This window comes from Oncorhynchus tshawytscha, linkage group LG04, assembly GCF_018296145.1.
Source record: "Oncorhynchus tshawytscha isolate Ot180627B linkage group LG04, Otsh_v2.0, whole genome shotgun sequence".
In the NCBI taxonomy this organism is placed as follows: Eukaryota; Metazoa; Chordata; class Actinopteri; order Salmoniformes; family Salmonidae; genus Oncorhynchus; species Oncorhynchus tshawytscha.
The window spans coordinates 53,681,657-53,707,926 of NC_056432.1; the positions used below are offsets into that span (position 1 = coordinate 53,681,657).

The 26,270-nt window shown below is 44.0% G+C and overlaps 1 protein-coding gene across 2 annotated transcripts in view; it reads right to left on the reverse strand.

Annotated features, from left to right (window-relative positions):
- LOC112248995 (leucine zipper protein 2) overlaps positions 1-26,270 on the reverse strand; it is a 192,135-nt gene that overhangs the window by 37,980 nt on the left and 127,885 nt on the right. For both annotated transcript variants that reach the window (XM_024418523.2, XM_024418524.2), the window contains exons 5-6: positions 22,088-22,150; positions 203-265 (exon numbers count right to left, since the gene is read on the reverse strand). In XM_024418523.2, the coding sequence (XP_024274291.2) occupies positions 203-265; positions 22,088-22,150 (126 nt within the window). The remainder of the gene's footprint in view (positions 1-202; positions 266-22,087; positions 22,151-26,270) is intronic.

Genomic DNA, 26,270 nt, shown 5'->3' on the forward strand with positions numbered 1-26,270 from the left:
CCTTCATGACAAGCACTCTTATGAAGGCTGCAATGCCAAGATTGGTTTGAATAATATATGCATGAGTAGAGCAACTTCATGTAAAGTGAGGCCCAGTCTAATCAATAAAGACTTGGGCCCCAATGCAATCCAACTGAATTATGACCATATCCCCCCCTCCCCCAAGGCCCACTGTTCATCAGTGTGATTCAAAAAGGCTTACCTCTTCTGCATGGACATCACACAGCTTGTTGCCAGATAGCAGTTTATTTTTCAAGCTCTTGTTCTGCAAATAAAAAAAAAAGATTTAAAAAAAGGTGGTATTAGTTCAGGGTTGATATCGTGTAGTTATGAAGCTTGCACTGCTTTTCTGTTTAATCTGCAGTGACAAATGCAATTATATTAGACGATCATACAAGCCAGTTTCGACTCATCAGGCCTAAGTATTGACTCCAGAACACATTTTACAACAGTACATGAGTTAATCAATGATATAATTAGCTAATCCAAAGCCTATTATTCAACCACTCTCTGTTTAACACAAGCAGTATGAGAATAACACGACTAAGCATTGAATAATCACTAATGCACATGAATCAATAGAAACCGCTGATAGCATGAGAGAGACATACACAGGTGCACTATTGTACATCTATAGCTTAATTGTTTCTTCACTCACGCAGATGCATCAAAACAACATGTGCAGGGACACAACACAGAGCAGTGGTGCCGACTGACTGGCATGCGGTAAGATCTGAGAGGTGGCCTTACAAATCACAGGTTTTCTGTACCAGCGAAGAGCCCTTTTCCTGAGAATTGCTACATTGGAGGCTTTCTATGTTGGTCATATAAATATAAAAATGCTGGTTCCATGCACTTTATCATAACTGTTCCTATGCATAACTATGCATGTACATGGTACTGTAGTTACATAGGTAGCAACCTATTTGCATGTAATTACAGTGTAGGCAAGCACAGCTCAAGTGTAATTTAGTAAGAACCAATAGCATATCAAAAGACAGGATTATTTAAAAAAAATTTAAACTCTCTCTCTCTCCCTCTTTTCTCTTTCGCTCTCACACACAGAGTTAATGAGGTGGAATGACAGCACTATGTGAGCTAGAATTGGCCGGGCATCCATTCCAGACACTTAAGAAAGAAGAAAAATGGCAGCTGTCATACAAGTTGATGTGTGCCTGCCAGAGAACAGACCGACAGTGAAATTTAGATCCAGTAGAGCTCATATGTCATGGTGTATTATGCTAAATGAGATCCAGTGAACCGCAAATGTCATAATATGTTATGCACCAAGTGTTGCCATATTGGGAGGTTCTTATTTTTCAGAGTAAATAACTCACAGACACTAGAGAAGCTTAACCAAGTTTAATTCTGCCCAAAGGGTCTTTACAGCTGTAATTCAGACAGCCAAACATTTCTCACTGTCACATGTATATATATATCCCACTTAAGACACTCCTCCTTCTCTCCAATCCTTACATCTTATGGTTTCACAGGAAGAGGGTAACAGGATACTACCGCACCTCCTGACCTCAACCCCTCCTTTACCCTAGTCCACAGATGTCCATCTACCTCCCCTATCGCAATCATTTGATCTCCTCACGTCCACCTAGCACATTCCACAGCCACTCTGTCTTCCAACAGATCTCACTCCTTAATATACTACGCATCTGATCTATCATATCTTTAATATCTCAATGTTCAAAATGTCAAATCCAACAGAGCCATGCGAGAGCTTCATAATACAACAGTGTGTGAGACATTACTCATTATGATCATACTTTCCTCTATATTTATTGTTGCACTTACGCCGCTATATATAGGTCTGCACAGGACTGATTGCTCCCACAGCATTTCATAACGCACCCGCCTGTTTCTGTCCGACTCCCGACCGCTACCGCAAGAACTGGTCCCAAACCCAACCGCAGTCCTGCAATGTTATTGTTCTCCCCGATTGGAAGTTACAGTCTTGTCCCATCGCTGCAACTCCCGTACAGACTTGGAAGAGGCAAAGGTTGAGAGCCGCGCGTCCTCCGAAACATGACCCTGCCAAGCCGCACTGCTTCTTGACACAATGCCCGCTTAACCCAGAAGCCAGCTGCACCAATGTGTCAGAGGAAACACCATACACCTGGCAACTGTGTCAGCGTGCATGCCCAACCCAATTGTGCGCCATGTCACTACACAGCAAGGAATTGAATCTGGAATCTGTATTGACATAGCTAGCACAGTGATGCAGTGACTTACAAGCTGAGTCCCTCGGGAGGCCCCGAGATGTTATTTTTAGGAGTATAGTGCATTCAGAATGTATTCAGACCCCTTCCCTTTTTCCACATGTTACGTTATAGCCGCATTCTAAAATGATTAAATTAAACAACAAAATTCTCAAATGTATTAAAAATGTAAAACAGAAAGACGTTATTTACATACAGTACCAGTCAAGGGCTTTTCTTTATTTTCTACAATGTAGAATAATAGTGAAGAGATAACAACTATGAATTAACACATATGGAATCATGTAGCAACCAAAAAAAAATCCAAATATATTTAATATTTGAGATTCTTCAAAGGAGCCACCCTTTACCTTGATGACAGCTTTGCACACTCTTGGCATTCTCTCAACCAGCTTCACCTGGAATGCTTTTCCAACAGGAGTTCCCACATATGCTGAGCACTTGTTGGTTGCTTTCCTTCACTCTGTGGTACAACTCATCCCAAATCATCTAAATTGAGTTGAGATCAAGTAATTGTGGAGGCTAGGTCATCTGATGCAGCACTCCATCACTGACCTTCTTGGTCAAATAGACCTTACACAGCCTGGAGGTGTGTTGGGTCATTGTCCTGTTGAAAAACAATGATAGTCCCACTAAGCGCAAACCAGATGGGTCAGCGTATCGCAGCAGAATGCTGTGGTAGCCATGCTGGTTAAGTGTGCCTTGAATTCTAAATAAATCACATCAGTGTCACGAGCAAAGCACCCCCACACCATCACACGTCCTCCTTCATGCTTCACTGTGGGAACCACACATGCAGAGATCATCCGTTCACCTAGGCCGCGTCTCATAAAGACACGACGGTTGGAACCATAAATCTCAAATTTGGGCTCATCAGAAAAAAGAACAGATTTCTACCGCTCTATGTCCATTGGTCGTGTTTCTTGGCCCAAGCAAGTCTCTTCTTATTGGTGTAGTGGTTTCTTTGCAGCAATTCGACTATGAAGGCCTGATTCATGCAGTCTCCTCTAAACAGTTTATGTTGAGAAGTGTCCGTTTTATTTGGGCTGCAATTTCTGAGGCTGGTAACGAACTTCCCTCTGCAGCAGAGGTAACTCTGGGTCTTCCATTTCTGTGGTGGTCCTCATGAGAGCCAGTTTCATCATAGCGCTTGATGGTTTTTGCAACTGCACTTGAAGAAACGTTCAAAGTTCTTGAAATCTTCCGGATTGACTGACCTTCTTGTCTTAAAGTAATGATGGACTGTCGTTTCTCTTTGCTTATTTGAGCTGTCCTTGCCATAATATTGACTTATCCATTTACCAAATAGGGCTGTCTTCTGTATACTACCCCTACCTTGTCACAATACAACTGATTGGCTCAAACGCATTAAGAAGGAAAGAAATTCCACAAATGAACTTTTAACAAGGCACACCTGTTCATTGAAATGCATTCCAGGTGACTACCTCATGAAGCTGGTTGAGAGAATGCCAAGAGTGTACAAAGCTGTCATCAAGGCAAAGTGTGGCTACTTTGAAGAATCTCAAATATAAAATATATTTTGATTTGTTTAACACTTTTTTGGTTATTACATGATTCCATATGTGTTATTTCATGGTTTTGATGTCTTCACTGTTATTCATCTATCCCAAGATGGCATAGCAGTCAGACATCCTTTGTCCTCGTCTATATTTCCACATTTCTTCACTTATCTTTTATATATTTTCATTTCCAAAAACTCAACTTCAAAACTCTCTCCTGCAACCCGCCTCACCAATTCACCAAAAAAAAGTATTATTTACCTCAAATCTGAAATCCACAAAGAAGCTAGCCAGAAGCTAACCAGAAGCTAACCAAAAGCTAACCAGAAGCTAGCCAGTTTACTGGCTAACGTTAGTATTCAGCTAACCACGGTTTGTGGTCATCAGCTATCCTTTAGCTCGAAATTCTATCGCCAGTTTTGTACAACGCGACTCAGACCAGAACATACCAGACCTATGTTTTTCTCCATATCCCCGGATTTCAACCGCAAGCTCTGGACATTTACACCTGGATCTTGCAGCTAGCTAGCTGCTATCCGTGTGACTATTGGCCTACGTCGATCCCGGAGCAATTATTCCGGAGCTAGCCAACTGAAGAGTTCCATCAGCCACTCCTGGACTACAAATACCTATCCTGACCCGTTTACTGCCAATGCAGAGCCCCACCTGGCCTTCACAAATGGACTACTGACGTTATCAGCCCGAGGGAGTTATCCAACTGACCCATCCGTCGCGACGTTACCTCAACGCCCATCTGCGGCCCGATAATCGTTAGCTGTCTTATCGGCTGCTATCTGAATCGATCTATCGGACAATTTTTCTTGGGTCACTATAACTATATCAATTTTGCCAATTGGATTTTTATTTACCTTTATTTAACCAGGTAGGCAAGTTGAGAACAAGTTCTCATTTACAATTGCGACCTGGCCAAGATAAAGCAAAGCAGTTCGACAGATACAACGACACAGAGTTACACATGGAGTAAAACAAACATACAGTCAATAATACAGTATAAACAAGTCTATATACAATGTGAGCAAATGAGGTGAGAAGGGAGGTAAAGGCAAAAAAGGCCATGGATTGATCCCCTCTACCACAAGGAACCCCACTAATCTACTGATGGAAACGCACAAGGTGGCTAAAAACAGACCTCCATCCTATGCTAGCTTGCTACCGATGGCCCGGCTAGCTGTCTGAATCGCTGTGACCCCAACCAATCTCACTACTCACTAGACCCTTATGATCACTCGACTAAGCATGCCTCTCCTTACTGTCAATATGCCTTGTCCATTGCTGTTCTGGTTAGTGTTTATTGGCTTATCTCACTGTAGAGCCTCTAGCCCTGCTCACTATTCCTTATCCAACCTTTCAGTTCCACCACCCACACATGTGATGACATCACCTGGTTTCAATGATGTTTCTAGAGACAATATCTCTCTCATCATCACTCAATACCTAGGTTTACCTCCACTGTATTCACATCCTACCATATCTTTGTCTGTACATTATACCTTGAAGCTATTTTGTCACCCCCAGAAACATCCTTTTACTCTCTGTTCCAGACGTTCTAGACGACCAATTCTCATAGCTTTTAGGCGTACCCTCATCCTACTCTTCCTCTGGTGATGTAGAGGTAAATCCAGGCCCTGCAGTGCCTAGCTCCACTCCTATTCCCCAGGCGCTCTCTTTTGATGACTTCTGTAACCGTAATAGCCTTGGTTTCATGCATGTTAACATTAGAAGCCTCCTCCCTAAGTTTGTTTTATTCACTGCTTTAGCACACTCTGCCAACCCGGATGTTCTAGCCGTGTCTGAATCCTCGCTTAGGAAGACCACCAAAAATTCTGAAATGTTCATCCCTAACTACAACATTTTCAGACAAGATAGAACGGCCAAAGGGGGCGGTGTTGCAATCCACTGCAAAGATAGCCTGCAAAGCAAAGTTCTGTCCTACTATCCAGGTCTGTACCCAAACAATTTGAACTTCTACTTTTAAAAATCCACGTCTCTGAAAACTCTGAAAAGTCTCTCACCATTGCCGCCTGCTATAGACCACCCTCTGCCCCCCATATGTGAACTGATTGCCCCCCATCTATCTTCAGAGCTCGTGCTGCTAGGCAACCTAAACTGGAACATGCTTAACACCCCAGCCATCCTACAATCTAAGTTTGATGCCCTCAATCTCACACAAATTATCAATGAACCTACCAGGTACCACCCCAAAGCCGTAAACATGGGCACCCTCATAGATATCATCCTAACCAACTTGCCCTCTAAATACACCTCTGCTGTTTTTAACCCAGATCTCAGCGATCACTGCCTCATTGCCTGCATCCGTAATGGGTCAGCGGTCAAACGACCTCCACTCACCACTGTCAAACGCTCCTTGAAACACTTCAGCGAGCAGGCCTTTCTAATCGACCTGGCCGGGGTATCCTGGAAGGATATTGATCTCATCCCGTCAGTAGAGGATGCCTGTTTTTTTATATTTTTTAAATGCCTTCCTCACCATCTTAAATAAGCATGCCCCATTCAAGAAATTTAGAACCAGGAACAGATATAGCCCTCGGTTCTCTCCAGACCTGACTGCCCTTAACCAACACAAAAACATCCTATGGCATTCTGCATTAGCATCGAACAGCCCCCGTGATATGCAACTTTTCAGGGAAGCTAGAAGCCAATATACACAGGAAGTTAGAAAAGCCAAGGCTAGCTTTTTCAAGCAGAAATTTGCTTCCTGTAACACAAACTCTAAAAAATTCTGGGACACTGTAAAGTCCATGGAGATAAGAACACCTCCTCCCAGCTGCCCACTGCACTGAAGATAGGAAACACTGTCATCACCGAATGACAGTACCGAATGACAATCCACTATAATTGAGATTTTCAATAAGCATTTTTCTACGGCTGGCCATGCTTTCCACCTGGCTACCCCTACCCCAGGCAACAGCACTGCACCCCCTCCACAGAAACTCGCCCAAGCCTTCCCCATTTCTCCTTCTCCCAAATACAGTCAGCTGATGTTCTGAAAGAGCGGCAAAATCTGGACCCCTACAAATCAGCCGGGCTAGACAATCTGGACCCTTTCTTTCTAACATTATCGGCCGAAATTGTTGCCACCCCTCTTACTAGCCTGTTCAACCTTTCTTTCGTGTCGTCTGAGATTCCCAAAGATTGGAAAGCAGCTGTGGTCATCCCCCTCTTCAAATGGGGACACACTCTTGACCCAAACTGCTACAGACCTATATCTATCCTATACCGCCTTTCTAAGGTCTTCAAAAGCCAAGTCAACAAACAGATTCCTGACCATTATGAATCCCACCATACATTCTCCGCTATGCAATCTGGTTTCAGAGCTGGTCATGGGTGCACCTCAGCCACGCTCAAGGTCCTAAATGATATCTTAACCGCCATCGATAAGAAACAATACTGTGCAGCCGTATTCATTGACCTGGCCAAGGTTTTCGACTCTGTCAATCACCACATCCTCATCGGCAGACTCGACAGCCTTGGTTTCTCAAATGATTGCCTCGCCTGGTTCTCCAACTACTTCTCTGTTAGAGTTCAGTGTGTCAAATAGGAGGGTCTGTTGTCCGGGCCTCTGGCAGTCTCTATGGGGGTGCCACAGGGTTCAATTCTTGGACCGACTCTCTTCTATGTATACATCAATGATGTCGCTCTTGCTGCTGGTGAGTCTCTGATCCACCTCTACGCAAACGACACCATTCTGTATACCTCTGGCCCTTCTTTGGGCACTGTGTTAACAACCCTCCAGGCGAGCTTCAATGCCATACAACTCTCCGTCCGTGGCCTCCAATTGCTCTTAAATACAAGTAAAACTAAATGCATGCTCTTCAACCGATCGCTGCCTGCACCTGCCCGCCTGTCCAACATCACTACTCTGGACGGCTCTGACATAGAATATGTGGACAACTACAAATACCTAGGTCTGGTTAGACTGTAAACTCTCCTTCCAGACTCACATCAAACATCTCCAATCCAAAGTTAAATCTAGAATTGGCTTCCTATTTCGCAACAAAGCATCCATCACTCATGCTGCCAAACATACCCTTGTAAAACTGACCATCCTACCAATCCTCGACTTCGGAGATGTCATTTACAAAATAGCCCCCAATACCCTACTCAAATTGGATGCAGTCTATCACAGTGCCATCCATTTTGTTACCAAAGCCCCATATACTACCCACCACTGTGTCCTGTACGCTCTCGTTGGCTGGCCCTCGCTTCATACTCGTCGCCAAACCCACTGGATCCAGGTCATCTACAAGACCCTGCTAGGTAAAGTCCCCCCTTATCTCAGCTTGCTGGTCACCATAGCAGCACCCACCTGTAGCATGCGCTCCAGCAGCTATATCTCTTATGGGGTATTGTGTCTAGATTGATGAGGGAAAAAAATGATTTAATACATTTTAGAATAAGGCTGTAACGAAACAAAATTTGGAAAAAGTCAAGGGGTCTGAATACTTTCCGAACGCACTGTATGTGATGCAGCTAACTTGCCAGATATGGTCCCAACAATTTTGCGCCCTATGGATAATATCAAAGTGCAAAAATGCATTGCAGAAATAGGTTAAATTACCAGAGATTCTCACATGGCCCATTATATTAGGCTATCTGTATTACTGGGATATATCAGCCAATATGATAGATGTAGTTTGAAGAGAGCAGAGTTGGAGACTTTTTTCTCTTGAGCTATTTTTATAGCCTACCTTTTAGAAGTGGGATGATTTTCAGACAGAGAAATAATGGTGATCAATACTTATTTCTAGGCAATGTAGTAAACTATAGCCTAATCATATTTAGGATGTACATTTCCTTGGAAAGAATACTGCCCCGTGCTTTTCCGCCCATGCATAGGCTATAGCCCACTTTATTTAATTGAGAACACACCGCACCGGATCTCGCAGGAATGGCTACTGAACTTGAAGCAGCCAGAATGATGACAGCAACACTTGCTACATTTTGCATTTAGGATGTAGCCTAACTTTTAGGAGGAAGATTTGCAGGCAGAGACAAATAAATGGGTAATCAATACAGGGCTTGAACACTATTACAGACTACAAAGGGAAGCGCAGCCGAGAGCTGCCCAGTGACACGAGTCTACCAGACAAGTTAATTACGTATATGCTTGCTTCGAGACAAGCAACACTGAAGCATGCATGAGAGCATCAGCTGTTCTGGACGACTGTGTGATCATGCTCTCCGTATCCGATGTGAGTAAGACCTTTAAACAGGTCAACTTTCACAATGCCACGGGCCCAGACGGATTACCTGGATGTGTAGTCCGAGCATGCTCTGACCAACTGGCAAGTGTCTTCACTGACATTTTCAACTTCTCCCTGTCGGAGTTTGTAATACCAACATGTTTCAAGCAGACCACCATAGGCCCTGTGCCCAATAACACTAAGGTAACCTGCATAAATGACTACCAACCCGTAGCACTCACTTCTGTAGCCATGAAGGCTGGTCATGGCTGACATCAACACCATTATCCCAGAAATTCTAAACCCACTCCAATTTGCATACTGCCTCAACAGATCTACAGATGATGTAATCTCTATTGCACTCCACACTGTCCTTACCCACCTGGACAAAAGGAACTATATGAGAATGCTATTCATCGACTACAGCTCAGCGTTCAACACCATAGTGCCCTCAAAAGCTCATCACTAAGCTAAGGACCCTGAGACTAAACACCTCCCTCTGCATCCTGGACTTCCTGAACGGCCGCCCTTGGTAAGGATAGGTAACAACACATCTGCCACGCTGTTCCTCAACCCTCAAGGGTGCATGCTCAGTTCCCTCCTGTACTCCCTGTTCACCCATGACTGCATGGCCAGGCACGACTCCACCACCATCATTAAGTTTGCCAACAACACAACATCGGTAGGCCTGATCACCGATAACGATGATAACAAAGACAGCCTATAGGGAGGTTGTCAGAGACCTGGCCATGTGGTGCCAAGATAACAAGCTCTCCCTCAAAGTGATCAAGACAAAGGAGCTGATTGTGGACTACAGGAAAAGGAGGACCGAGCGCGCCCTCATTCTTATCGACAGGGCTGTAGTGGAGCAGGTGGAGAGCTGCAAGTTCCTTGGTGTCCACATCACCAACAAAACAAGTGTACAATATTAAGTGTTGGATCTTTAAAAAAATACAACTTTTACATTACCCTGCAGTTTACCTATAAAATGGACTGACGGTAAAGTAGACATACTTGGTATTCATATCACAAAAGATACAAATAAACTCTCCACAATGAATTTCAATAGAAAAAAACTCCTTAATCATATCTCAGTTTATTCACAAATTTATGGTGCTGCCTACTCCTGATTCATTTTTCAAATCCTATGAGCAGAAGTATTTTGCTTTATCTGGGATGCTAAACCAAAATAAAGGGTGCCCATCTATATAATGAATAGGGTGGGTTGAGATGATTAAATATAAAATCACTAAACCTCTCTAAAGGTGTCACTTATTCAAAAGTTTTACTTGAACCCTAAATGGTTCTCAAGTAGATTACTAAGAAAAGCTCATCCATTGCTTAAAAATGGCCTTTTGGGCCTTTGTGCAGATTGCCATGTCTCATTTTTGATTAATTGAAAATGACCCTTTTTCAAAGTATCTCTCTTTTTCAAACAAGCATTTAGCAGCTGTCTACAATTCCAATTTCACCCCCTGAAAAAATAGAACAAATATTACAACAAATATTATGGCTATACTCAAATGTGCTGGTTGATAAAAGACCTGTATTTATGGGAAAGATGTTTGAAAAGGGTACTTTGTTTTTAAATAATATTGTCAATTGGAATGGTAGGGTTATGTCTTTCATGGAGTTATCAGAATTGTACGAGAAGGTCTGCTCAATCCAAGATTACAGCATTACTGTAACGGTTTTCTAGTGGTGATGAAAGAGAGTCGGACCAAACTGCAGCGTGTCGATTGCGATCCATGTTTAATATAACAAAAAAACACGAACTTACAAAAAACAATAAACGAAACCGAAACAGCCTATCTGGTGCAAACTAACAACGAGTACACATAGGACACTAAGGACAATCACCCACGACAAACTCAAAGAATATGGCTGCCTAAAATGGTTCCCAATCAGAGACAACGATAAGCACCTGCCTCTGATTGAGAACCACTCCAGACAGCCATAGACCTTGCTAGACAACCCACTAAGCTACAATCCCAATACCACCACCAAAACCCCAAGACAAACACACCACAATTACAAAAACCCCATGCCACACCCTGGCCTGACCAAATACATAAAGATAAACACAAAATACTTTGACCAGGGCGTGACAGAACCCCCCTAAGGTGCGGACTCCCGAACGCACCTCAAAACAATAGGGAGGGTCCGGGTGGGCGTCTGTCCATGGTGGCGGCTCCGGCGCGGGACGTGGACCCCACTCCTTTAATGTCTTAGTCCCCTCTCCCTTCGTCCCTGGATAGTCCACCCTCGCCGCCGACCATGGCCAGTAGTCCTCACCCAGAACCCCACTGGACTGAGGAACAGATCGGGACTGAAGGACAGCTCGGGACCGAGGCAGCTCGGGACTGAGGGGAAGCTCGGGAGTGAGAGAAAGCTCAGGAGTGAGAGAAAGCTCAGGAGTGAGAGAAAGCTCAGGAGTGAGAGAAAGCTCAGGAGTGAGAGGAAGCTCAGGAGTGAGAGGAAGCTCAGGAGTGAGAGGAAGCTCAGGAGTGAGAGGAAGCTCAGGAGTGAGAGGAAGCTCAGGAGTGAGAGGAAGCTCAGGCAGGTAGATAGATCTACCAGCTCCTGGCTGGCTGGTGGTTTCAGCAGATCCTGGCTGACTGGCAGATCCTGGCTGACTGGCAGATCTGGAAGAGTCTGGTTGACTGGCAGATCTGGAAGAGTCTGGTTGACTGGCAGATCTGGAAGAGTCTGGTTGACTGGCAGATCTGGAAGAGTCTGGTTGACTGGCAGATCTGGAAGAGTCTGGTTGACTGGCAGATCTGGAAGAGTCTGGTTGACTGGCAGATCTGGAAGAGTCTGGCCGACTGGCAGATCTGGAAGAGTCTGGCAGACTGGCGACGCTGGGCAGACTGGCGGTGCTGGGCAGACTGACGACGCTGGGCAGACTGACGACGCTGGGCAGACTGGCGGTGCTGGGCAGACTGGCGATGCTGGGCAGACTGGCGATGCTGGGCAGACTGGCGATGCTGGGCAGACTGGCGATGCTGGGCAGACTGATGGCGCTGGGCAGACTGACAGCTCTGGCTGCTCCATGCGGACTGACAGCTCTGGCTGCTCCATGCAGACTGACAGCTCTGGCTGCTCCATGCGGACTGTGGCTGCTCCATGCGGACTGACAGCTCTGGCTGCTCCATGTAGACTGGCTGCTTCATGCAGACTGGCAGCTCGGGCTGCTTCATGTAGACTGACAGCTCTGGCTGCTCCATGTAGACTGGCTGCTTCATGCAGACTGGCAGCTCGGGCTGCTTCATGTAGACTGACAGCTCTGGCTGCTCCATGCAGACTGACAGCTCTGACTGCTCCATGCAGACTGACAGCTCTGACTGCTCCATGCAGACTGACAGCTCTGACTGCTCCATGCAGACTGACAGCTCTGGCTGCTTCATGCAGACTGGCAGCTCTGGCTGCGCTGAACAGGCGGGAGACTCCTGCAGCGCTGTGTCGGAGGAAGGCTCTGGCTGCGCTAAACAGGCGGAAGACTCCGGCAGCGCTGGAGATGAGGAAAGCTCTAACAGCGCTAGATAGGCGTGAGACTCCGGCAGCGCAGGAGAGGAGAAAGGCTCTGGCTGCGCTAAACAGGCGGGAGGCTCCGGCAGCGCTGTAGAGGAGGAAGGCTCTGGCTGCGCTGAACAGGCGGGAGGCTCCGGCAGCGCTGTAGAGGAGAAAGGCTCTGGCTGCGCTGAACAGGCGGGAGGCTCCGGCAGCGCTGTAGAGGAGGAAGGCTCTGGCTGCGTTAAACAGGCGGGAGACTCCAGCAGCGCAGGAGAGGAGAAAAGCGCTGGCTGCGCTGAACAGGCGAGGCACACTGAAGGCCTGGTGCGTGGTGCTGGAACTGGTGGTACTGGATCGAGGACACGCACAGGAAGCCTGGTGCGGGGAGCTGCTACCGGAGGGCTGGGGTGTGGAGGTGGTACTGGATAGACCGGACCGTGCAGGCGCACTGGAGCTCTTGAGCACCGAGCCTGCCCAACCTTACCTGGCTCGATGCCCACTCTAGCCCGGCCGATACGAGGAGCTGGAATATACCGAACCGGGCTGTGCACCCGCACTGGAGACACCGTGCGCTCCACAGCATAACACGGTGCCTGCCCGGTCTCTCCAGCCCCCGGTAAGCACAGGAGTTTGCGCAGGTCTCCTACCTGGCATAGCCATACTCCCTGTAAGCCCCCCAAGAAATTTTTGGGGCTGACTCTCGGGCTTCCATCCGCTCTGCCGTGCTAGCTCCTCATAATGCCGCCTCTCTGCTTTTGCTGCCTCCAGCTCGGCTTTGGGGCGACAATAATCTCCAGGCTCATTCCAGGGTCCTTTACCGTCCAATTCCTCCTCCCATGTCCATAACTCCAGGTGGTGCAACCTCTCCCACTGTAGCTGCTGCTGCTCCTGCTGCTGCTGCCTCTGTTGCCTCTTCTCCTGTTGCTCCTTTGGGCGGCTACACTCCCTGGTTTAGCCCATCGAAAATCTCCTCCCATGACCAGAAATCCTTGGTGAGCATCTCCTTTTCGGCTGCTCCTGCCTGTTGACACGCCGCTTGGTCCGTTGGTGGTGGGTGATTCTGTAACGGTTTTCTAGTGGTGATGAAAGAGAGTCGGACCAAACTGCAGCGTGTCGATTGCGATCCATGTTTAATATAACAAAAAACACGAACTTACAAAAAACAATAAACGAAACCGAAACAGCCTATCTGGTGCAAACTAACAACGAGTACACATAGGACACTAAGGACAATCACCCACGACAAACTCAAAGAATATGGCTGCCTAAATATGGTTCCCAATCAGAGACAACGATAAGCACCTGCCTCTGATTGAGAACCACTCCAGACAGCCATAGACCTTGCTAGACAACCCACTAAGCTACAATCCCAATACCACCACCAAAACCCCAAGACAAACACACCACAATTACAAAAACCCCATGCCACACCCTGGCCTGACCAAATACATAAAGATAAACACAAAATACTTTGACCAGGGCGTGACAATTACCCCAAAAGTGGAGGAGGCAGGTGGCAGCGGGAGGAGGTAGGGAACTGGTTTGTCTGCCCAATATAAAGGATCAAAACTGGCGGAGGATTTTTTTTTTGCATAAATAGGAAAGTATACCAGTGTCATTTGAGGACCAGGATGTTGAAAGCTGTGCCATACAGATTGCAAAATAGTTGGGAAGAGATTTTTGATGTACCGATCCCATGGTTGATATATATATATATAAAACAACACAGGATTAAAGACTGTGCTTTTCGGCTAAAATTATTAGATAGAATTCTTGCCACCTACAAAAATATATATATTTGGGGCGTACAATCATCGAAGCTCTGCAGATTGTGTTGCGAGGATACAGAATCAATAGACCATTTATTTTGGTATTGCCCTCAGGTAGCCTGTTTCTGATCTCGGGTTCAGGAATGGCTGAAAATGCATAACAATGATTTAAAATTTACCCTAGAAATAGTACTGTTGGGAGATCTGGAGTGACCGGGTCAGTCAATTACTAATATACTAATACTCTTAGTAAAAGTATTTATCTTCAACTCGCAATCTGTGGATTCTATTCGATTAGATAGATTGAAATTGTATGTTAAACATCACAGCATAGTTGAAAGATATATGGTGCGTAGATATCCGAAGAGGGTGGCCATGTTGGGATGTGGAATTGGAGACGAGTGGGAGTGGAGTTGCTGGGTGGGGGATAGAATGACGGTCAAAGATAAAAGTAGAAATATAAAGCCAAAATAAAACATAACAATCTTGGAGGGCTGGTGGCCTGGCAGTTGGGAGCTGGTGGCTGATGGATTACTTGTTCGGTTCCCTGTTTTTGACCTTGTGGGAGATCTGTCAACGTGCCCTTGAGAAGGGTGTTGACCCTGGTTGCTTCTGTGTGTCGCTCTGGATGGGAGTCCGTTAGAAAACTAATGTGATGTAGTTATTGCTTCACTGCAAGTATATTGCATGTTTTAAATATTCAATAAAAAATTAACTATAAAAAATGTTAAACTATCATGGTCCAAACACACCTAGACAGTCGTGTAGAGGACATGACAAAGCCTATTCCCCCTCAGAACCTCAAAATGTTATACAGCTGCACCATCGAGAGCATTCTGACTGGTTGCATCACTGCTTGCTATGGCAACTGCTCGATCTCAGACCACAAAGCACTAAAGAGGGTAGTGCGTACGTTCCAGTACATCACTGGGGCTAAACTTCCAGCCATCCAGGACCTGCATTGCCCCACTCTTTTACGCTGCTGCTACTCTCTGGTTATTATCAATGCATAGTCACTTTAACTCCACCTACATGTACATATTACCTCAATTACCTTGACTAACCTGTGCCCCCTCACATTGACTCCGTACCGGTACCCCTGTATATAGCCTCGCTACTGTTATTTTACTGCTGCTCTTTAACGATTTGTTATTTTTATATTTACTTTTTACTTATCTATTTTTTTACCTCACTTATTTTTCTTAAAACTGCATTGTTGGTTAATGGCTTGTAAGTAAACGTTTCACTGTAATACCTGTTGTATTCGGTGCATGTGACAAATACAATTTGATTTGATTTGTATGCCTAGTTATTTTCCCCGGATTCTACTCTCTTCTACTCTCCCCTCTGTAGGACAGGGACCCTCTAAAATCAGTATGTCTACTGAGAAGGGCTCCAGTTATTTTAACTGCCAGTTTATCGTTTTTCACTGTACACTTGGCATTTTAAATGATTTTCTCCCTGTATGAATAAATTAATACATTTTGGTTTGACCTTTTAGGCTGTTCAGTGTGCTTATGTACTGATCATCAAGCTAGCAATGCAGCATGAATATTGCAGAGCACAACTAAGACATGCCATTAGTAAGTGCTTAAGGGGTGTCTGTCCAAATTATTCTGACAATTTAGTGAATGGGAGGGTAGATGAAGGACCACATTATTTTCTACCTCTTCAGTGAATTAAAGGAATACTTACGGATTTTTTTTTCCAGAGTAAGATTAACTCACTGATACCATTTTTATGTCTCTGCATGCAGTTTGAAGGAAGTTGCTTACTAGCGTTAGTGCAATGACTCGATGTCTATAGTAAATGCCAGCATGCTAGTAGATACAATAGATTTCCAGGAATTGCTAGTTGGCATTGGCTTGCAAAACTACCTGCAACTTCCTTCTGCAGAGACAGAAAAATTGTATCCATGAGTTCATCTGACTCTGGGGAGGTAGATAAAGGGCTTTATTGCCAAAATCCCTAAGTATCCCTTTAAGGTTTCATACACAATATGACAAATGACAAATCCTGGGATCAGATTTGACATTTGGTCCTTTCATTTTTATTCATTATCATTCGCTACAATGACAAAGTTTGACGGTCAGGGAATCCAGGCTAATCAGCAAAAGATGGCTGCTTAAATGCCTCATCATATCTCTCTTCAACTTGTTAAAAAGTTACAGGTGCAGATGTTCGCTAGAGGATGATTGGAAGAGACACGTGTCACCCTCATCTACATGGTCACCAATGAAAGCATCATATAAAACTTCCATTGATCCTCAGAACCTTTCATACCCCATTTCCACCTGTCAGAGGGATCTCCTTCACACTCACTGCAAAGAGATTGAGTAGCTCATGGATCAGCTGTCTCCTACAGAAGTTCCTCTCTCATAGACTGTCATATCACAGCAGAAACGGTGTCTGTGTCAATCGCTCAATCCTTTTCTAGCTTTAATCCCAAAATGCACATCCTCAGCCTTAAAAGTAAATTATAGAAGATGAGTTTACAACAAATTGCAGTCATAAAGATTTTCTGGTGACATGATCGGTTGAAACTGATACTTGGAAGGGCTGATGTGAAAGGAGCATGGTTTGTAAATTATTGTAACCAAGAGGTATCTGCAAATGCAAATGACCACATCACACCCACCGACAACATATTTCAATTCTGTTTCAGTGAACAATCAATCCAAACTCGAGTCAAAGTCTTAAAAAGTTGTTAAAGTCGAAGAAGAAGACTAAGAAGAACAAGAATACGATCAAGAACAAGACCTCTATGCGCTAATATTTTATTCAAAAAGGAAAAACATGTGGCTTAGCTAAGGTCTGATTCTAATTGGAGAAGAAAGCTTCTAACCTTGTAAAGGAATTGGCGGAGTCGAGGTCTTTACAAAGAGCTCATCAGAGCACCGGATCAAGTGGAAACCCAGAGGTCTGAGTGTCCTGTCTTCATGGCAGACATGGCAATAATCTTACCAGGTCACTTAACAAATCAGGCCGTTTCAGAGAGAAATATAAAATGGTCCCACTTTACACTAAGGGGTGGTTTCCCAGACACAGATCAACTAAAACGCACATTTATTGGAGAATCTATTGACGCTTTTTAGTGCATGCTTAATCTGCCTCCGGGTAACCACCTCATTGTGTGCAAAAAAATATGTAAATACAGTGTAGTTACACAGATAGGTACAGTGTACCAATTACTATTACTATTACCAATTCAAATGTATATAGCGATACATAGTTTGCCACAAAAATCATTAGTAAGATGAAAAGCTGATGGCCTTCAATGCCAGACCTTTCTAGCTACAGTATCAACAGAGGTCAATGCCTACAAAGTTTAACTAAGGAAGTGTCCCTGATATTGAAGAAAAACAAGGTTCAATATGAATCAGCATCTGCAAGGCCCCATATTACTTATTAATGTGCCCAGGGAGATTCTATCCAGAATGGTTGGCAAACAGAATGGCGATGTAAACATTTAATTCCATCCCCATTCAGATGTGTTTCATTGCGAGGGGTACTCTCTGTCAATAGTGATAACATGTTCTATGTGTAAGTTTATTCAATGTGGATGAAGAGTTACTTGTCTAACAGAACACAGAAGGTGTTCTTTAATGGAAGTTTCTCAAATATAATCCAGTTAGAATCAGGAATTCCCCAGGGTAGCTGTTTAGGCCCCTTGCTTTTTAACATTTTTACTAACGACATGCTACTAACTTTGAGTAAAGCCAGAGTGTCTATGTATGTGGATGACTCAACACTATACACGTCAGCAACTACACCGACTGAAATGACTGCAACACTCAACAAAGAACTGCAGTTAGTTTCAGAGTGGGTGGCAAGGAATAATTTAGCCCTAAATATTTCTAAAACTAAAAGCATTGTGTTTGGAACAAAATACTCACTAAACCCCAAACCTCAACTAAATCTTGTAATAAATAATGTGGAAATTGAGCAAGTTGAGATGACTAAACTGCTTGGAGTAACACTAGATTGTAAACTGTCATGGTCAAAACATATTGATGCAGTAGTAGCTAAGATGGGGAGTGGTCTGTCTATAATAAAGCGGTGCTCTGCCTTCTTAACAACACTATCAACAAGGCAGGTCCTACAGGCCCTAGTTTTGTCTCACCTTGACTACTGTTCAGTCGTGTGGTCAGGTGCCACAAAAAAGGACAGGAAAATTGCAATTGGCTCAGAACAGGACAGCACGGCTGGCCCTTGGATGTACACATAGAGCTAATATTAATAAAATGCATGTCAATCTCTCCTGGCTGAAAGTAAAGGAGAGATTGACTTCATCGCTACTTTTATTTATGAGAGGTATTAACAGGTTGAATGCACCGAGCTGTCTGTCTAAACTACTGGCACACCCAACTACTGGTACACCCAGCTCGGACACTCATGCATACCCCCCAAGACATGCCACAAGAGTTCTTGTCACGGTCCCCAAGTCCAGAACAGACTATGGGAGGCACACAGTACTACATAGAACCATGTCTACATGGAACTCTATTCTACATCAAGTAACTCATATAGGTAGTAAAATTATATTTAAAAAACAGATTTAAAAAACGTATGAAACAGCGGGGACTGTGAAGCAACACAAACATTGGCACACACACACACACACACACGAATGTAGTACTGTAGATATGTGGTAGTGGTGGAGTAGGGGCCTGAGGGCACACAGTGTGATGTGACATCGGTGAATGTATTGTAATGTTTTTAAAATTGTATAAACTGCCTTAATTTTGCTGGACCCCAGGAAGAGTATCTGCTGCTTTTTCAGCAGCTAATGGGGACCCATAATAAATACAAATATTGACTCCAGACTCAACTGAGGCCTTATTATATCTGCTGATGACATTGAATGGTAGTATTTACTTATTGCCTAGTGTCGCTTTGGGCTTTGTGATAACTTGAATGTCAAATGGACTCAAGTTATCTATCAATCGCTTCCAGGTGTAGGGTGTTAAATTAGTCCTGCTCCCCCTCCATTAATAGGGACAGAAGCACAAGCCAGGGTGGCCCACTATCTACTCTCCTATTTGCATATTTATCTCAAGCCCCTTACTGATTAAAAAAGGTACTGCCGATAATAAGGGAATTTAAAATAGTAGCCACAATCCAGTTATCTATGCAGATGACATTTCATTCATTATAACAGGACTGGAAGGATATATCTCTATTCTGTACTGTAATTGATTAAAAAAATGGCTTTCAGCAATTTCCCCAGGCTTCTGTTCTTATATGGTTATTTTAGACATACATTTGTTTAAGCCTTTAGAAAGTCAATGCCAATGGTTTGACACAGTGAGATTAGAACGCATCTGAAATCTAATCAAACTACTTCAATCTAGCCTTAGTGGCATTGCAGAGTGTAGTAAAAGCATGTCCATGTCCAATGACATACATTGTCTGATAGGATATGACAAAACTAGGATACCTCTCTGACCTACACAGTAGGAATGCACAACAGGTGAAACCTCTGTGTCTAGTGAAAAAAAGACACCCAAAGATGTCAAGATATTTTTCATGATACATCTGGTGTAGGATATGGCCAAGGCTCAAAATGCCAAAGCTACAGCCGCCAAAGTAGTTCTCAGACTCCACTATCTACTACTGATGACCCCTCTGTATCAAGCTACAAAGACACTCACAACTGGAGAGATAGATCTGGCACAGGAAAAATCCAAGACTTATAATGTCAGCGCTACAGCGACCAACTGATAGTGGAGCGCTGGCCCTACATAATGTACTTTCAAAGTGTTCACAGAGCCCATTTACAGTGCTTCTGACTGCCAGCAGAAATCTCAGAGGTTCTGCCCAAATACAGCTTCAATGAACTGTGTAAACATTTTCAATTGTAACTCTCCCAAATAACCAATGTTTATTTTCTGATTACAGTACAATTTGACTCACTCCTACATTGGCCAGACTACCGGAAGCACTATTTAACAAGCCTTTATTTGGCATAGTGATTGGTGTGATTGTGTGCCTTGCAAGTATTTTTAACGACGTGATCAAGGATTTATACTGAACAAAAATATAAATGCAACATGTAAAGTGTTGGTCCCACATTTCATGAGCTGAAATAAACGATCCCAGAAATGTTCCATGCGCACAAAAAGCTTATTCCTCTCAAATTTTGTGCATACATTTGTTTACATCCCTGTAAGTGAGCATCTTTTCTTTGCCAAGACAATCCATTCACCTGACAGGTGTGGCCTATCAAGAAGCTGATTAAACAGCATGATCATTACACAGGTGTACTTTTTTCTGGGGACAATAAAATGCCACTCTAAAATGTCTCAAGTTTTGAGGGAGCGTGCAATTGACTTTTGGCATGCTGACTGCAGGAATGTCCACCAGAGCTGTTGCCAGATAATTTAATGTTAATTTCTCTACCATAAGCCGACTCCAACGTAGCTTTTGAGAATTTGGCAGTACGTCCAACCGGCCTCACAACTGCAGCCCACTTGTAACTACTCCAGCCCAGGAACTCCCCATCCGGCTTCTTCATCTGTGGGATCGTCTGAGAACAGCCACCCGGACAGCTGATGAAACTGAGGAGTATTTCTGTCTGCAATAAAGACCTTTTGTGGGGAAAAACTCCTTCTGACTGGTTAGGCCTGACTCCCCAGTGGGTGGGCCTATGCCCTCCCAGGCCCACCAATGGCTGCCTGCCCATTCATGTGGAATCCATAGATTAGGGCCTAGTGAATTTGTTTCAACTGACTGATTTCCTTACATGAACTGTAACTCTGTAAAATCATTGAAATTGTTGCATGGTGCATTTCTATTTTTGCTCTTTTCTAAATTACCAGCTAATTATAGTTTTTTTTTACTTAGAACTGTGGCACACAAAGGACTGTATCCTTTCATCTCCATGGTGACCACAGACAAGAATCTTGTATCTTCCCTCCTCTCATCTCCAAGCTGGCTCTCTCACCATAATGAACTTGGTGCTTGAGGTTTGAAGACCATCTAATTGGTCATTATGTAGTCCAATCATTGCCTCATTTACAGGTAATTTAGACCAATCTGTTGTACAACATTACAGCCATGTCCAATGTTACTCTCTGATGTGAAAACATCAACATTGACTGGAGTACTCCTAGGTTTGCTGGGGTCGCTTATGTTGCCTTTAGAGTTTGTTCTGGGAGTTTGCTGTGTAGTCACACACCCCTGCACAGTATTTCCCCCTTTTTGTTTTAGTAGAGCTAATAATGTCATAGAATGTCCCCTGACCTCCCTCGGGCAGTGTGAACGCTCTACCTCTCACCTGACTTTTTCATTGAATATTGTGGTAGCTTCTCATTTCTTTACCCAGGCTCTATCATGCTGCAAACCGTTGTGACTTCTGATTGATTACTTTCTTCTCCTCTGCCCTGGGGCATATGCCCTTAAACTATAGGATCTTGCGCCAGCCACGCTGCAGCCAGTAACTGCTCCCAGGTTGGCCAATTAGAAGGTCCCACGACACCAGCCCTGTTCAAGGCCCCGAGGCTCTGACGAATTCAGTGCATCCAGTGGTATTAGGGCTCATAATAGGCCTCTCCACCAATTACATCATTCAACACTGACAGAATAAGGCCCTCGGTTGCCAATGGCTATCTGTGACCTTTGCAATCCAAAATGACAGCATCATATAGATTTAGAAAAGGATATCGAAACACATTACAAGTTCAAGTGATGTCGATGACCATATCATATGATACGATTACTAAGGCATTTCTCTGATGACTGACATTAACATAACATTTACAGGTCACGGTGATCATGAATTAGAAATGAGTCAGCCACGAGTCAGTAGGTGGGGAGAGCACAAGTACCTCCTGTTGCAGGTCCTTGATTATTTTGGTCTTTTTCTCCATCTCCATCTTGAGGAACTTGATCTGTAGGCGAAATAAATCAAATTAATGACATGTGTTTTCTGACAGACTGTCAACTACATCTAAAATGTTGTGACATTTACATGAAAGGTATCATGAAGGTAGTAACTATCATCAACCATGCCAGTTATTCCTGCCTGCACTGGATTTCATCCTACTGTATGTTGTTGATGTTCTTCAAAACAGTTCTATACATCCCAAGGTCAAACAACTTAAAATGATTCTCTGCCTTTAAAGCAGAATTCCTGGTAATGCTCCAAGTACCTCCATATGGTCATATTACACCGTTTTTACTGCTATTTTAGTTAGCTTCTAAAGATTTACAAAAACACGTATAGAACTATGTAAAATATTATGATTCACTGCTGGTTTTGACTACGATTTATCGGAAATGGGTGTATCTAGAGTAGATGGATTGACTGTTGGTGGGGTTGCTGTTTCTCATATTGGAGGCATTTATGCCCACGGTGGGCGACTGATTATTTTCCACTGTGTGATTAATATAATAGCCCATCTGCTCATTGTGTCAGAGTGATATCTTTGTTTATCGCAATCTTTTTATCGTAAGCTTGGCATGTCTCTGTAGCGCAGCCATTCCTCGTGTCCAGCCTCAAACGGCTGATGCAGATGGCGGCCCACTGCAGTGCAGGACTACATCTAAAAGACTGGATAGCGGTGGGGGGAGAGATTCCAAATCCGATTCTGCTTTCTGTTTCACCTCTGCGACGAAGGATTCTAAGGGAAATGTTGTCCTTCAATGAGGTCAGTGAGATTGTCCCAGGGAGGAAGGGGAGAGAATTCAAGGCCCAGCTGACCTCAGCTCTGAAGGCACCCGGGGGACTTTAAAACTATGGCTAGGTGGTTGACACACTAATAACATCACAGTTCATGTTGGTGCATCTGGAGTTCATGCCTCTGCCCATGGGTAGGTCGATATCCCAGCACAACGTTCCCTTTGGGCTGCGGCACGACACAATGAAATGATGGATGTAAAATAGAAAACTGTAGCATGCTACATTGTTAACATTTGACATGTTCAATTGTGTTATTACAGTATAATTAATTCATACGACTTACTGATAAATCGGAGCAATAAGCCTGAGCAGTGTTGGAGAGTTTATTGTGTTTCCAGAGCTATTATACAATTAAACTGTATATTGCAATGCACAGCATTTGCAACTAGTGTTACAAGTATAATGCCACATTTGCTATGATAGTGATGAAATAACCAGGCCAATCTTTTTCATCATGTTGTAATACTTTTTTGGAATGGCATGCCTCCAACTAGGAAATTCAATCATACATTTTTGTGTGTGGTTTATCTATTGGAGTTTGTGTACCTATTTTCTTGGCCTACCTAAAGTTGTTAATATTTTTGAAGTCTATTTACATGCAGCATCACTCCTTAACTTTACTGATGTCCGTTTTGTAGACTAGTCATCCAGAGGTAATACAAATGGATCTGTGTTTTATTGACAAGCACCACAGAACGCTAAGACAGTTATGGGTTTTGGGTCATCTAGTGTTGTTGCTACTGTCTCGTCTAGCGTAGCATTCATCCATGAATGGTTGTCATTTTTGGGGTGAAAATTCATGAAAGGTGGGCCTAATGTTCAATTATGTAGAGCAACTTACACACTACCGTATCAGAAATCAGCTCCGGGGGCCCATTGTGCCCGCCATCTCACACCTAGAGTGCATTTGGAAAGACCCCTTGACTTTTTCAGACCCCTTGACTTTTTTTTACATTTTGTTACGTTACAGCCTTATTCAAAAATTGAATAAATTGTATTTTCCCTCATCAATCTACACACAATACCCCATAATTTCAAAGCAAAAACAGTTTCAGACATTTTTGAACATTTGTTAAAAATAAAAAACTTAAATATAACATTTACATAAGTATTCAGAACCTTATTCAGTACTTTGTTGAAGCACCTTTGGCAGTGATAACAGAGTTGAGTCTTCTTGGGAATGACTCTACAAGCTTAGTACACCTGTATTTGGGGAGTTTCTCCCATTCTTCTCTGCAGGTCCTCTCAGCTCTGTCAGGTTGCATGGGGAGCGTCGCTGCACAGCTATTTTCAGGTCTCTCCAGAGATGTTCGATCGGGTTCAAGTCTGGGCTCTGGCTGGGCCACTCAAGGACATTCACAGACTTGTCCCGAAGCCACTCCTGCGTTGTCTTGGCTGTGTGCTTAGGGTCGTTGTCCTGTTGGAAGGTGAACGGTCGTGCCAGTCTGAGGTTCTGAGTGCTCTGGAGCAGGTTTTCTTCAAGGAGCTCTCTCTACTTTGCTCCGTTCATTTTTCCCTCGATCCTGACTAGTCTCCCAATCCGTGTCGCTGCAAAACATCCCCACAGCATGATGCTGCCACCACCATGCTTCACCGCAGGGATGGTGCCAGGTTGCTTCCAGACTTGACACACTGCATTCATCCCAAAGAGTTCAATCTTGGTTTCATCAGACCAAAGAATCTTTGTTCCACATGGACTGAGAGTCCTTTAGGTGCCTTTTTTTGAAAACTCCAAGCGGGCTGTCACGTGCATTTTACTGAGTAGTGGCTTTCGTCTGGCCACTCTACCATAAAGGCCTGATTGGTGGAGTCTTGCAGAGATGGTTGTCCTTCAGGAAGGTTCTCCCATCTCCACAGAGGAACACTGGAGCTCTGTCAGAGTGACCATCGGGTTCTTGGTCACCTCCCTGACCAAGGCCCATCTCCCCAGATTGCTCAGTATGGGCCAGTCTTGGTGGTTCCAAACTTCTTCCATTTAAAAATGATGGAGGACACTGTGTTCTTGGGGACCTTCAATGCTGCAGACATTTTTTGGTACCCTTCCCCGGATGTGTGCCTAGACACAATCCTCTCACGGAGCTCTATGGATAATTCCTTTGACCTCATGGTTTGATTTTTGTTCTGTGGGACCATATGTAGACAGGTGTGTGCCTTTCCAAATCATGTCCAATCAATTGAATTTACCACAGGTGGACTCCAATCAAGTTGTAGAAACATTTCAATGATTATTAATGGAAACAGGAGGCACCTGAGCTCAATTTTTTAGTCTTATAGGAAAGGGTCTGAATACTTATGTAAATAAGTTTTTTTTTTTTTTGCAAAAGAAATCTAAATCTTTCGCTTTGGCATTATGGGGTATTGTGTGTAGATTGATGAGGGGGAAAAAAATAATGTAATCCATTTTAGAATCAAGCTGTAATGTATGAATACTTTCCGAATGCACTGTATGTCTAAATTATATTAATTTTGTAAATAAATAATTTTGACAGTAACCCTCCTTTTTAATTTCCACATGTAGCAAGCAAAGTGTTTCTGTTGTCCAATCTACATGGCAGTAGGTGAGTCAGAAAGACAATATAGTTTTCATGCATCTAGTTAGCCTATTCTTCAGCGGCGCCGGCAGCAGTCCGCCTCGGCCTCCTCACCTAATTGGCTATCAAGTTTTAAAAAAGTTTGGTGAATCAGGTTAGACTCGGATGGAGAGTGATTGCGTTGTTCAAGATTAATAAACAAAAGTGAAGACCAAGTTGTGCACAAAAACACCCTAAAAAGCTTTATCTGATCAAGTTCGCGCCAAATTACCGAAGATAACCACGTCACCAAAGATACCAACTCCTTGACTGATGAAAAACCGTTGCAGGTGGAAGCTAGTAGGCCTATTTATGCTGCAGCTAGCACTAGCAGCATCCCAGTCTCGACAGAGACCTCACTGCCCGGGCCCAGAAATGACAGTGGCCTTGCTCGTCCTCATCTACCCAGCCAGCACTCTCACTAGAGGGAATGTCCCTATTCTCAAAATAGGGACATTTCCTCTAGTGAGAGTGCTGGCATTCCTTCTCCTCCTCCTCCTCTCCCAGAAAACCAAGATGACGACTGCCAGAGACCCAGCGGTGCTCATGAGAGAAACCCCCCTTCTGTGAACACTGGTAAGCCTACGAGTGATGAAACGGATCGCCCTGACACCGTGGAGTCCGAGTTCCAATGTGTAATATAAATAGGCTACTAGCTAAATACTGTATATAGCCTAAGGTAGGCCAGACCAGGGTTTCCTAAACATGGTCCTGGGACCCCCCCAGCAAGGCCACTGTCATTTCTGGGCCCGGGCAGTG